Genomic DNA, 12487 nt, shown 5'->3' with positions numbered 1-12487 from the left:
GAATCTTCCTTATCATTTTTAACAAGTATAAGAATAATTTTTTCTTTTAACAGAGATCAAAGCTTAAATATGAGGTTTTTTAAAGAGGCTAACACAGTGCCAAACTGTCCTCAGAGGACTGAAAATTAGGTTGGGAAGTCCACTGTGTCAGTGCACTTACAACAGAGCTCTCAAACTGAGCTGTGCATTGGAGCCGGGGTAAGTTATGTAAAGGAGTGAAGCGGGCTAGGTGAGAAATGGGCAGTCTGGAGTCGGGAGCGTCCCTGCCCTCTAGAGGGACTGCCCTTATCTGCGCCACCTAGTGTTGCTACCTGGAAATGACCTTCTGAGTGTTGTTTTTTTTTTTAAGAGAAGCAAGAGAGAAATCTGGATTTTTATGAAAGATCAATTCAATGGACAAAGAAAGAAAAGAAAGGAAAGGAAAGAGAAAAAGGGCAAGGAGAGAGAGGGGAAGAGGCAGGGGAGGGAAGGGAAGGGAAAATCACACAGGACACACAGACCTGCAGAAGGAATTTATTCAGTCTGTGGATCATCTGTTTGCAAGCTCATTTTTAGGTGTTATTAAATCTTATCACAATGGACTCCCATTGCTTTTAAAGACTTTTACTCCTCACTCTAAACCACCAAGTAATTACATTTTTTAAATGACCTATTTGTCCAACCCATTAGAGACTATAGATTTCTGCTGTTTGGCTGGAGAGGCGAGGGGCAGATGAGGGAGGGCTGCTTCCTGAGCTTTAGCAGTCTTTCCAGGGCTCCTGGAGGTGCTGTGACAATTACAATAGCAGATATGTTTTGAGTAGTGTTGATTTCCTATCTATCCTTGAATCAAGAGATTTTGAATTACAGGTGATAGCCAAGCAATTTGGGCTTTTCTTCTTGATTTTTTTTTAAATAAATTTATTTATTTATTAATTTATTATTTATTATTTATTTTTGGCTGCGTTGGGTCTTTGTTGCTGCGCACGGGCTTTCTCTAGTTGCGGCGAGCCGGGGCTACTCTTCGTTGCGGTGCACGGGCTTCTCGATGCGGTGGCTTCTCTTGTTGCGGAGCATGGGCTCTAGGCACGTGGACTCGGTAGTTGTGGCTCGCGGGCTCTAGAGCACAGGCTCAGTAGTTGTGGCGCACGGGCTTAGTTGCTCCACGGCATGTGGGATCTTCCCAGACCAGGGCTCGAACCCATGTCCCCTGCATTGGCAGGTGGATTCTTAACCACTGTACCACCAGGGAAGTCCCTCTTCTTGATTCTTGAATTGGTGGATAATTTTGCCACTATTAACAAAGCAAACAAAAGAAAACATCCTTTCAAAAATAAACCAGTCCAATCAGCTCTCTGTGGGAAATGGGGGTAAACTCAATGACTCCTGAGAGTTTAATGAAGTCCCTCGTCTTTTCTAAGTCTTTCAACTTTCAGCTGCTGAACTCTGAGGTGCTTGTATTTTATAGTCGCCTTTGGCAAGCCAGGCTTCTTGGCTCCAGCCGAGTAACACGGGAGATGTTCTGTCCTCCTGGGTTTATTAGACCTTCCAGCGTTCTGTAGCAGGTGGCCCATGTACTTGTTTTTAATTGTCTAAACCTGGATTACAGATACATAAAATCTCAAAACTAAGATACAACCATGTTTTTATTTCTAAAAATAGCACTCTTTTAAATTGTGTTTTCATTAATATTTCATGCCATGGGTTAAATTTTTTTATTATTTTGAAGTTTGGCAGGGCTTAATAATGGCCATTTTGGAGGGAAATGGAATCAATTAACACCTTTTTTGTGAACAAGACCCTGCACTGTGTCCTGTGGAGTGAAGAGAAAAGAATCAATAAGCTAGTTCCCTTCCCTCCTGAGACTTGAAGGACTTTGGGAGAAATGAGACATTTATACAAGTAACAGCGGTACAAAAACAGTACATAAAAAGCACAATACAAAGGACGCAGATGACCATAGCTGTAGGATTTTGAAAAGAGAGAGAGACTTTATGACCTGAAAGGCCTTAGAAGGCTTTCAGAAAGGATATGGGGTTTAAGTGGGGCTTTGAAGAATGGGTAGGCTGTTTGAGGATGAGGGGCTCAGAGAGAGGACTAAAGGTATAATAAAGACAGGTGCGAAAGAGGGAGAGGAAAGATGGGCTGGCGCCACAACAAGTGATTGTGATAGAAAACTCCAGAAAGGAAGAAATGGAGTATAAACCTGGGGACATGGTTTGAATGAGCAGAAAGCTGTCAAGACCAAGCATATTTAACCCATTAATATGAATAATGAAGTTAGAAGGAAGAGCTGGTTTGGGGAAGAAGATAAGCTGGATTTATTGTTAGATGTCATATGATAGATCAGCCAAATAACATTGAACCAAAATATAAGATTATTTATTTTCAAAATCTGGGCTCAACCAGATTTGCCTTTGCCTTACTTTGACCCTAAAGCTGAAGTTAAGTTTGTGCTGTTTGATTTATTATCCAACACATGCAAAACAGTAGGATCTTTGATTTTTGGATCTGGAGGAGTCCTTAGAAATCACATAATTCATATCACCAATGAGTTAATTTGGGGTGCAGAAAGATTAAGTGATTCCCATGAGGTCACAGAACCTATGAGTGATAGAGGTAATATTAAAACAGTCATCTAATTTCTGAACCATTGCTGGAGTCTGGTTTTCCTTTCTAAAAAAATGTTTATGCATAAACTCACATGAATAAATTTTCATAAATACTTAAAAAAATTCAGATATACTTTTTAAAATATACTTTTAAAATCCAAAATACTTTTGGATACCTCCATCTCTTTTTCCCTGTTTCCAAAGTCATCACACTCCCTCCATTTACCACCTAGTATGTCTCATTCTGTATATTTTTAGAATTTACATAATCATACATAAACACATCTGTACACACCCACATAACACATACATATGTAGTGTTTTAGGTCATTGTTTTACAGAAATGAAAACATATATATTCTTCTCTGTACCTTGCTTTTCTCATTCAGCCATACCTTGGGGAAATTTCTCCCAAGTGAAAAGTTATAGTCTAATTAACTGTTTATTTTAATGGTTGTATAATGCTCTACCATAGAGCTTTGTCATGATTTATTCTGCCTTTCCACCTAATCAAGGAGATCCGTTTATTTTGAATTTTTTGTCTCTACAAATAGTACTTCAATAAACATACTTGTACGTATATCTACATATGCTGGTATTTTATTTCTATGGATAGGATCACTGGGTCAAGGACCTGTGTATTTTTAGTTTTAAAAGCTAAACTGCTTCCCTAAGAAAGCTGCAACAATACACATTTGCACATACAATTAATGAAAATACTTCCCTTCACTAGATCTCCCCAGGCCATGCTGTTATAACATTTTTTTGTAAAGTTTTTGCAAGTGCAATTGGTGTAGAGTAAAATCTCGTTGTTACTTTATTTGCATTTCTTTGAGTACAAATGAATTTGGTCATCTTTTCATAAGACTGTTGGCTATTGGATTTCCTATCTTGCAAACTGTTCCTTCATATTCTTTATCCATTTTTCCAGTGGATTATTTTGTCTCCTTGTACATTTTTAAGAGCTTCTGCTATATTACAGATATTTTTGCCTGTTCTCCAGGGTTGCAAACGTTTTTAAACCTATTGTATCTGTTCGTCATCTTTTGCCATATGCAAAAGTTTTGTCATTTTTAAGTCACCTATGCTGATGTTTTCTCTCATAGATTTTGTATTTTCTGCCTTTGCCAAAAGAAGCCTTCCTACCCTGCCCCTGGATTATATTTATGATCCTACATTTTCTTAACAGGATTATTTATTTATTTTCCATTTTAACCTTCAATCTCTCTAAGTCCATCTAAGATTTATTTTTGGAATTGGTGTAAATAAAGATCCGGTTTTCTTTTCTTCTGGTTGAATAGTTTGCCAGCCCCTTATATTAAATAACGCATCCTTTTGTCACCAAATTGAAATGCCTTTTTTATCATATATTGAATCCTCATTTATATCTGGATCTATTTCTAGATATTCTATTCCGCATATCTGTTTAGGCCTATTTCAATACTTATTCATTTGATTACAGTAGCTTTATAGGATTTTCTGATACCTGGTAAATTGGATTACTCAAATGAGGTAGTTATCAAGTGCGTAGGTAAATACGTTAAAAACCTATTTGCTAGACAGCGATGGGATGCAAGCAGAAACTAATATATCAAAATAATACCTGTATAATTAAAATAATTTTTCCAGAATCTTTCTTCCCAAGATCTATTTTTATATCAAGAGATATGGGAAGAGGGCTTCCCTGGTGGCGCAGTGGTTGAGAGTCCGCCTGCCGATGCAGGGGACACGGGTTCGTGCCCCGGTCCGGGAAGATCCCACATGCCGCGGAGCGCCTGGGCCCGTGAGCCATGGCCGCTGAGCCTGCGCTTCCGGAGCCTGTTGCTCCGCAACGGGAGAGGCCACAACAGTGAGAGGCCCACGTACCGGAAAAAAAAAAAATGAGAGAGATATGGGAAGAGAAGTTTTCATGGGCTTATGAGATCTCATACAAGTGACAATTTGGTGTAGTTTCAATCCGCAAATACTGTACTGTATTAATGGTACTGTTTCCTTGATTCACAGATTGGTCCTTCAGAGGAATCATCTCTGATTGCAGCTTCACTGTGAGCTACGACTGCTTCCCAGTGGGAGCGCTGCTCAGGGGAGAGCTCTGAGATTTTCCCAAAGAGAAATTCCATGGGGACTGTACCTGACCCTCTGAGATCGGCTAAAACTTCCCTGATTGCAGCTTCTGGAAAAGAAGAGGACCTGGGAGAGGTTCAGGCTGCTTCACGTCAGCCTCAACCAGCCGTCCTGGGTAGGAACACCAATGGCCTTTCTGGCACTCCTGCAGAGCCAGACCTCAGTCCCAGGACAGCTGCTGAGGCCCTGATGCAGGCCAGTGAGGAGGAGGCCGCGCAGCCAGCCATGTCGTCTGCTGGCATTGTCAATGAGGTGGGGAAAGCATCTCCCACGTTCAACTCTCCTGGCAATACCCAGCTGCCAGGGAGCAGGGAGCCCGCAGCGCCAGCCCCGTGTTCTGCTGCAGGAAAGGATCTGATACACGTAGCATTCACCATACCAGCCAATCAGCACACCCACCCGGCCATCCCAGGGGACCAGCCCAACTCCAGCTTCCCATCAGGACCTGAAGACACCCTGGTGAAATCACAGAGAACTGCAGACGGAGAGCAAGCTGAGAAGTCAAGTTGTCCGCTGGGAGGGGTCCGTGGCAAAGATCAGGTGCCCCCTTATTTTCCTTCTCAAGAAATGATCCAGGGAATGGTGCAACCTGCAGATACAGCAGCCAAGGCGCTCAGTCCTGCCTCCGCTCCTGTAGGTGGACCTGAAGGGGAAAGGCAGCAAGCCGTTTGCGATTCCCAGACAAGGTCCTGTGAATCTCCAGCCAGAGAAGTTAGATGTTCGGAGAACAGACCACCCTCTCCCACGACCTCAGACCCCCAGGCCGTGACTTCGGTGGCACCTCAATCATCCCACCTCCCTAGCAAAGGGTCCGTGTTTCCTCCGGATCCAGAGAAGATGCTGCCGCCAGCACAGCCTCAGGGGTCGAGGTTCAGAGAAGTGAGTACGATGACCAGCCAAGCTGAAAATGAGATCAAGGAAGTTCCCCCCAGGGCTCAGCAAGATGCTGAGGTGCAGGCAGTGGCCAGTGTCGAGAGCAGATCGGTGTCTACCAGCCCCAGCATTCTCACTGCGTTCTTAAAGGAAACCCCCGCTCCAGAGCAGTTCGAACAAGAGCAGCTGCGTGTCATCTGCAGCGGCAGTGGCCGCATAAGCCACACGTTGGAGCTGTCTGCAAGCACCCCAGCCCCCCGGGAGGCGGGTCAGTGCCTTGGCATCACGCCAGAGGTGCACATCCAGTCAGCTGCAGCTTTCCGGGGGGAAGGTAAATCAGCGAGCCTACCGGCTGAGGTCCTTAAAACCTCATCAATCCACGTGGCATCCAGTAATGCTCAGGCTACATGTAAAGAAGATGGGAGGTCAGCGGGAATGACCCAGGTGGGGCAAGAGCCCGCCTCTAGACAACTTTCGGGTACTAATTCTACCTCCCTGAAAGCTAGCCTCAGTGACCAGATTTCTATCAGTGCAGGATGTCAAGCTGAAACAAGTCACGGATTAGGGAAATTTGAAACGAAGCCATCTGAGTTTGCAGTGGGAACCACCAACGGCCACAAACCGGACCCAGACTGGAAACTCTCCAACTCTTGTGGCCCTGCCAGCAGAGCTGACCAATCCGGGAACTTGGATCTCACGAATCAAGGGGACGCAAGAGAGGAGAAGCTTGCATCTCCTCAGATAGTAAGAGAACAAGAATCTTCTGGCACCGATATCCTGGACCCGAGGGCAAGGGCAGAGGCCAAAACTGTACTGCTCAATCCTAAATCTCAAGAAAGTAGAGGCACCGCATTAGCTGCCAGTCCTACACCCTCCCCAGTCAGGAGGAGCCAGGAGGGCGGCGTGGAAGAAAATAGACAGCCCAAGACAGCCACCAGCCTAAGCCTGCCGTCTGATTCCATGGGGGACTCCAGTCCCGGTTCTGGCAAGAGAACCCCTTCTCGCTCCGTCAAAGCCAGTCCCCGCCGGGCCAGCCGGGTCAGCGAGTTCCTCAAGGAGCAGAAGTTAAACGTGACGGCAGCTGCCGCCCAGGTGGGACTCACCCCGGGAGAGAAGAAAAAGCACCTGGGTGCTGACGCCAGGCTGCAGTTGAAACAGTCCAAGCGTGTCCGGGACGTGGTGTGGGACGAGCAGGGCATGACCTGGGAGGTGTACGGCGCTTCCCTGGACCCAGAGTCCCTGGGCGTCGCCATTCAGAACCACTTACAACGACAAATCAGGGAACACGAGAAATTAATCAAATCTCAAAGCAGCCAGAGCCGGAGATCCATCTCCTCGGATACTTCTTCAAATAAGAAGCTCAAAGGCAGGCAGCCCAGTGTTTTCCAGTCCATGTTGCAGAACTTCCGACGGCCCAACTGCTGCATTCGTCCTGCTCCTTCTTCTGTATTAGATTGAAAAGGAACATGTACGGGAGCCCTTGTATGCTTTTACGGTCTTCATAGATAGCGCTCTGTCTATGTCAAAGCTTAGTGTTTTCTGAGAGACCAGGAAGAGAAAGCATTAACTTGAGGAAACTGCTATTAAGGATTGTGGCATCCTTGGATTGGGGGGTCCATAAATAATACATCATTTCAGTTTGAAAGAAAGAAAAGTAACAAGCTTCGCCGAAGGCTTACGACCTTAACTAAGAGGAAGTAACACTCAGTGGGTTTTTTACTATGATGTTGCTTATAGAATAACATGATCATTACCCGTGTCATTTTGTATTACTCATTCAATTTATCACACTGTGGTATTTCCATTAAAATCCCTGCTTTATATTAGAAATAGCAAAAACACTCTTAGCGAAAACACGGTTATACTCTCTAGTCCATTGCAATAAGAATGCTGATACCACACAAAATTCAAGTAGGTGATGAGAAATACCATGTAAAAAATGGAAACAGGGCTTCCCTGGTGGTGCAGTGGTTGAGCGTCCTCCTGCCGATGCAGGGGACACGGGTTCGTGCCCCGGTCCGGGAAGATCCCACATGCTGCGGAGCGCCTGGGCCCGTGAGCCATGGCCGCTGAGCCTGCGCGTCCGGAGCCTGTGCTCCGCAACGGGAGAGGCCACGACAGTGAGAGGCCCGCGTACCGCAAAAAAAAAAAAAAAAGGAAACAAATTTGACTCATTCCTCGGCCAGAAGATATTAAATAAAAGCATTTAAATGCATGAAGTGCCAAATATGCAGTACTATTTGGAAACATCTGCAGATAACCCTCTTGATGAGCCTTGTTATACCCGTTAATAAGCGCAAGAAAGTCATATTAGGAAAGCAATTAGCACAGCATCTGACTATGAGTACTGCCCACATAAAACATGAACTTATATATACGCATTTTCCTGCACTGAAGGAAAGGGTCATCTCTGTGATTGTAACTAGATTAAATTCATATTTCCTTACCCTAGAGGAAGTACGTGCGACTGAATTCTTGAAGAGAGCCCTCAAATGATTGATAATGCTAAATTGTATGTTGTTCAGGTGTTCTCCAATGACATTCTACTGAGAAAGTTATGGTTCTGGTAAGGAATTATAAACAGCCAATTACCAAACACTTTTTTCTGTGTTGAAAAAAAGAAAGCCTCTTGAGTAACAAAAAACAACAGGTTTAACTGAACCTCCTGTAAACAGGATGCATTTTTTGGTTTTGTTTTGATTTGGTTCAGTAGCTTCTCATAGAAAATGTAGTCAAATAGAAATGAGCTCGCTTACTGTTATTGTATGTAGACTAATATCGTCTAATTACTTACGTCTAATCTGTGGTAAAAAGGTAACCTCTGCAAGCCTCTTGATTTTAAGAGAAATACCATCATATCTCATCCTTCAAACCCAATAAAAGAAGCCGCCTTTACAAAAACATGCTTTGAGCTTTGGGTGGGCTTGGTCCTTGAGAACACAGGCATCTGTTTGAGCTGAGCCCTCTCCTGTCTCCATAAGGGGAGCGTGTCCCTGGGGCCCATGAGTGCTGTGCAGGGCACTGGGCTGGGGTGACCAATAGTGGCTTGAGTCAGGGTAGTGAGGAAGAGGGGAGTGAGCGTGGGTCCTTGAAAGGCTTCCCCTCCTGGACTTGCAGGGAGGTTGCTGGTTTCCACCTTGCTTTTAGAAAATCACTGTTAGAGGTTGGAGGGGCATTGCCTGCCTTCTCTAAACGCACTGCCCTTGGTGAGCAGTATTCTCTCTCCAGAGATTCATAAATGCCATTTGTGCAGTAAATGCACAGTTTCTGTTTTGGCTTTTTTTTTTTTTTAATTCTCTTTTGAAGATTCTGAATATATGGGGGTGCGTGGATCTCATACATAAGCTTTAACACCACAAGCTACACTGGACATAACCTAAATTAGTAAATCGCCATTGATTGCTTTCAAAGCCATTGGACTGTCGATGAAGCCTGTATAAGTAGACCAGTCACAGCATTCTCAGAGCTGGAGAATGGCATTTAGAGTTGTTAGACTTGAAACTTACAATGAATTTTTTAATAAAGCACATGTTTCAGTTTCTTACCAATTGGCCTCTAGTAAAAAGGCTATCTAAAGTAGAAATTACCATCAAATTAGCAGTCAAATTATTATTAACGAATTGAGTCTAAAACTCTCTCTTTGGGCCTTAAATACCCATGTGTCGTAGTGTTCATGTCACTTCTGTAGAAGACGCCTTTGCCAGTATGTAACCTCCCTCCTGTCTCCCTCACTGGCTGTCTCCCTCACACGTGCTGTGTACACACGGAGAACACCTTCTGTGCACAGTGGCAGCTGTCAGCAGTACCCATTGCAGATGGGCGGGCCCCAAGTCACCCTCTGCTCTGAACTGGCTGGAACAGGCTGTTCCCTGCATTAAAATAGGAGGAGAAAAGGAAGAATTCAGCATCTGGTAATAATATTTGTTTTCATGAGTTTGGAGTAACCACATGATTTATATAAATAGTAAAAGGAAACAGAGGCTGAAGAGACTTGTAGGCATTGGTCACACATTAAAAATAAATTAAGAAAATTCAATAAATTAAAACTGAATTCGGTGTTGTAGTTATGCCCCTCAAATGAAAGCTTAATGTGTGATGGAGTCACTTTAGCTGGTTTTCTTTGGGACTGAAACTAACCTTGACTTCTTAACCTTTAATTTTTTACTTTCGATCTTTACCACGCTCTAAAGACTGTCACAAAATGTTATAAAAGCTTTCTTCTCGTGTAACTGAATCTTATAGAAGGAACAGCTTTGAAAAACAAGTCACAGAAGTAGCTCTTCCAGTGAACAGGAGCCCATTTAAGACGGCAGTGTTTCCGCATTATGATCCCCTAAGGACCCTCAGGACAAAACCTTGATTTGAAAATGTTCTTTCACTTCCATCTGTGACACAGCGTACACATTCAGGACATCATTTGTGGTTCCTTAGTTTCATTCAACAAATGAAGTTTCAAAATAATTTTCATGGCACACTCTTTGAACTTGCTCTTCTTTTGCTTACCTGCATGACACACATTGGGTTAAAAGCTGTTTTTCTCCTTAATTTCTTTTAGTTATGTTTTGGTCCTTTTTAATGCATTTTAGTTGTTGATATAAATGGAGGAGATATTTTATTAGGTAAATAAGTATAAGATATTTTTTAAACCAGTAGCAAAAGAGAGATGAGTTCGAACATCTAAATGTTTAAAATGTGAAGATGCTTACCCAGTGAATATTAGAATTTTTAATTTAAATATTGATTTTTCTATCTTTATGACTATACGAAAAATGTGATCCCTTCAACTGTCATATCTATGTATCTTCAGTACTTTTCTAATTATGTCTTTCTGGATTATTACCCGTGATGCCACAGACCAACTACTTTATATACAGTAAAATCCTAATTAAGCTTTGTGTTTTGGATCAGTGGTATAAGTTAAACATTTTGTTAGGTCAAAGTTAACCAGAAACTTTTTGTTTGCATCCAAAATTTATAAAAATATTTATAAAAATTATTACTGTGTTTTCCTACTTTGACAAGTCAGCTATATTGACTACAATGTGATTTTTGATGACATTTAATCTATAGAATTGTCTAATATTTATTATTTTGGATACCATTGTTTTCCATGTTATAGGTTAAGTATCATAATTGAAGTAAATTGGACCGAATATGCATGTGTAACATATACCTAGAGGTTGAATTTTGGAACCAAATTCTTAATAAGAGCTTATCTGAAAGTAGACAGCAGAAGAGGAAGACAGCTTTGGGTTGCATTTCAGAGTATTAAGATTTTATACTTCCTAGCTTATTCTAATGTTCTTCCTCTCATCTCTAGGAGTTCCTATCATTCGGGGAATACCTGTATATATACCATGTGAAGACTAGAATACGATGTGACTTTAAAATTTGTTTACAGAGGACATATATGAGTATGCCGTTAATGTAAATTGTTTGGTTCTGTTGTATCCACTTCGTTACCGTTTTGCTGCCAAAATGTGAGAAATTGTCTTCTCTTCCTCCTACATATTGTGCAAGTGTTAAAAAATGTGTCCATTTCTAGTACCACATAATTTACCACATCCCTTGTCTACTTTTTAAGAATCAGTATAAAGAAAAACAATACATTAGGGTAAGATTTGCATATATGTGTTTTTACTGAAAATTGGGCACTTGTAGCCTTGTGTAGGCCTCTACCTGTCTGACTTACTAATCGTCTACAATGCTGCCATGGAGATGGCGCTGTTTACTCTCTCCAGCTTTGTCCTAAGTGGTATTTGAGAAATGAAGCCTGTGAACTTCCCTTTGTGATAGTAATACAATGAACTCAGCAGTATCTTGGATAACTGAGCTGACCGTCTCGTCTCTACCCGTTTTGTCTACACCGTGAATCAGAAGTCTTGCCCACGTCTGCCTCAGTGTTTGCTATTTTATATTCATATCTGAGCATTTTGTTTTCTGTTAGCAATGTTCTTTGATTCCATGTATGGCCCCTTTGGTTGAATCTCTCCACAGGTGGGTCAGCTGCTGCCACCTAGCAAATAACAGGTGATATGCCGAATCTCCTGTCCATCTTTGTAACTATATCCTTCTTAATGAAATTCCGCAACCGGCTGAGTAATTATAAATGTCATCTGTGCAGACACATGGGCTTAACGATGTCTACAAAATTTTAGACATTTTTGCAAAAGGGAAAAAAAAATAGTCTAGTAAAGACTGAAACAGATTTCCTTAAACTTTATCCTATGCTTGGAAGAAACAAATTCTCCTTGGCTACAGAAATAAACTTGATTTGCAATAGCCAAGGACATAAATGAAGTTGGATGGAGGTGGAAAAATTCTGTCTCGCAATCAGTGACATCTGCCAGAGTTCATTACAGCTGCTCTTAACTGTGAACATTCACCAGCTAAACTGCTCACTAGCCACAACCAGTTAACCTCTCTCAAAGCAAATCCAATACATCTGTACATATGTGTAGATTAAAAACAACAACAACAAACCCTGAAAAATTACTGTTGGCTATTAGGTAAATCGAGGTGATAATTACAAAGGACATTGAAATAACAGCAGGCCTTGGTGAAATGACTGTGGAGGCCAGAATGGTGCAACAAGATGTTATTCCCAAGTTTGGTGTGTTTTTTTTTAAGACTCAGATATCTCAGTTACTCATCATGAGAATAAAGACTGTTGACAATGAAATTAAAGCCAAGCAATAATGTGCCAAAGAGAGGCAGTTATACCAGCAAGTGCATCTATCATGGGCGCACTATGGTTTGCTCCATTAAGACTGACCGTCACCCACAGGGTAACATAAGAAAAGGCATAATGTCTGCTTTCTTGCCGGAAAAACTCATTTAGGAGCTCCATAAAGAGGTACAGCACTCGTGAGCGTTAGATTTTATGGTTAACAGCTCTG

General features: G+C 42.2%; 1 protein-coding gene across 1 annotated transcript; it reads left to right on the top strand.

Moving 5' to 3' along the window:
* The first annotated feature begins 4458 nt into the window (after window positions 1-4458).
* On the top strand, window positions 4459-7753 carry GPRIN3 (GPRIN family member 3). The gene has a single exon (XM_029234617.1). The coding sequence runs from the start codon at window positions 4710-4712 to the stop codon at window positions 7044-7046; it is 2337 nt and encodes a 778-aa protein (XP_029090450.1). The 5' UTR covers window positions 4459-4709; the 3' UTR covers window positions 7047-7753.
* Window positions 7754-12487: the final 4734 nt, after the last annotated feature.

This window comes from Monodon monoceros, unplaced genomic scaffold (genome assembly GCF_005190385.1).
Source record: "Monodon monoceros isolate NGI ecotype Baffin Bay Population unplaced genomic scaffold, NGI_Narwhal_1 Super_Scaffold_20, whole genome shotgun sequence".
NCBI lineage: Eukaryota > Metazoa > Chordata > Mammalia > Artiodactyla > Monodontidae > Monodon > Monodon monoceros.
Note: the sequence above shows the minus strand (reverse complement) of the source record. Positions and strands in the feature narration are given on the sequence as shown.

What these genes read in the sequence shown, in the direction of transcription:
- GPRIN3 (XM_029234617.1), top strand. Translation starts at nt 4,710, where the DNA reads ATGGGGACTGTACCTGACCCTCTGAGATCGGCTAAAACTTCCCTGATT.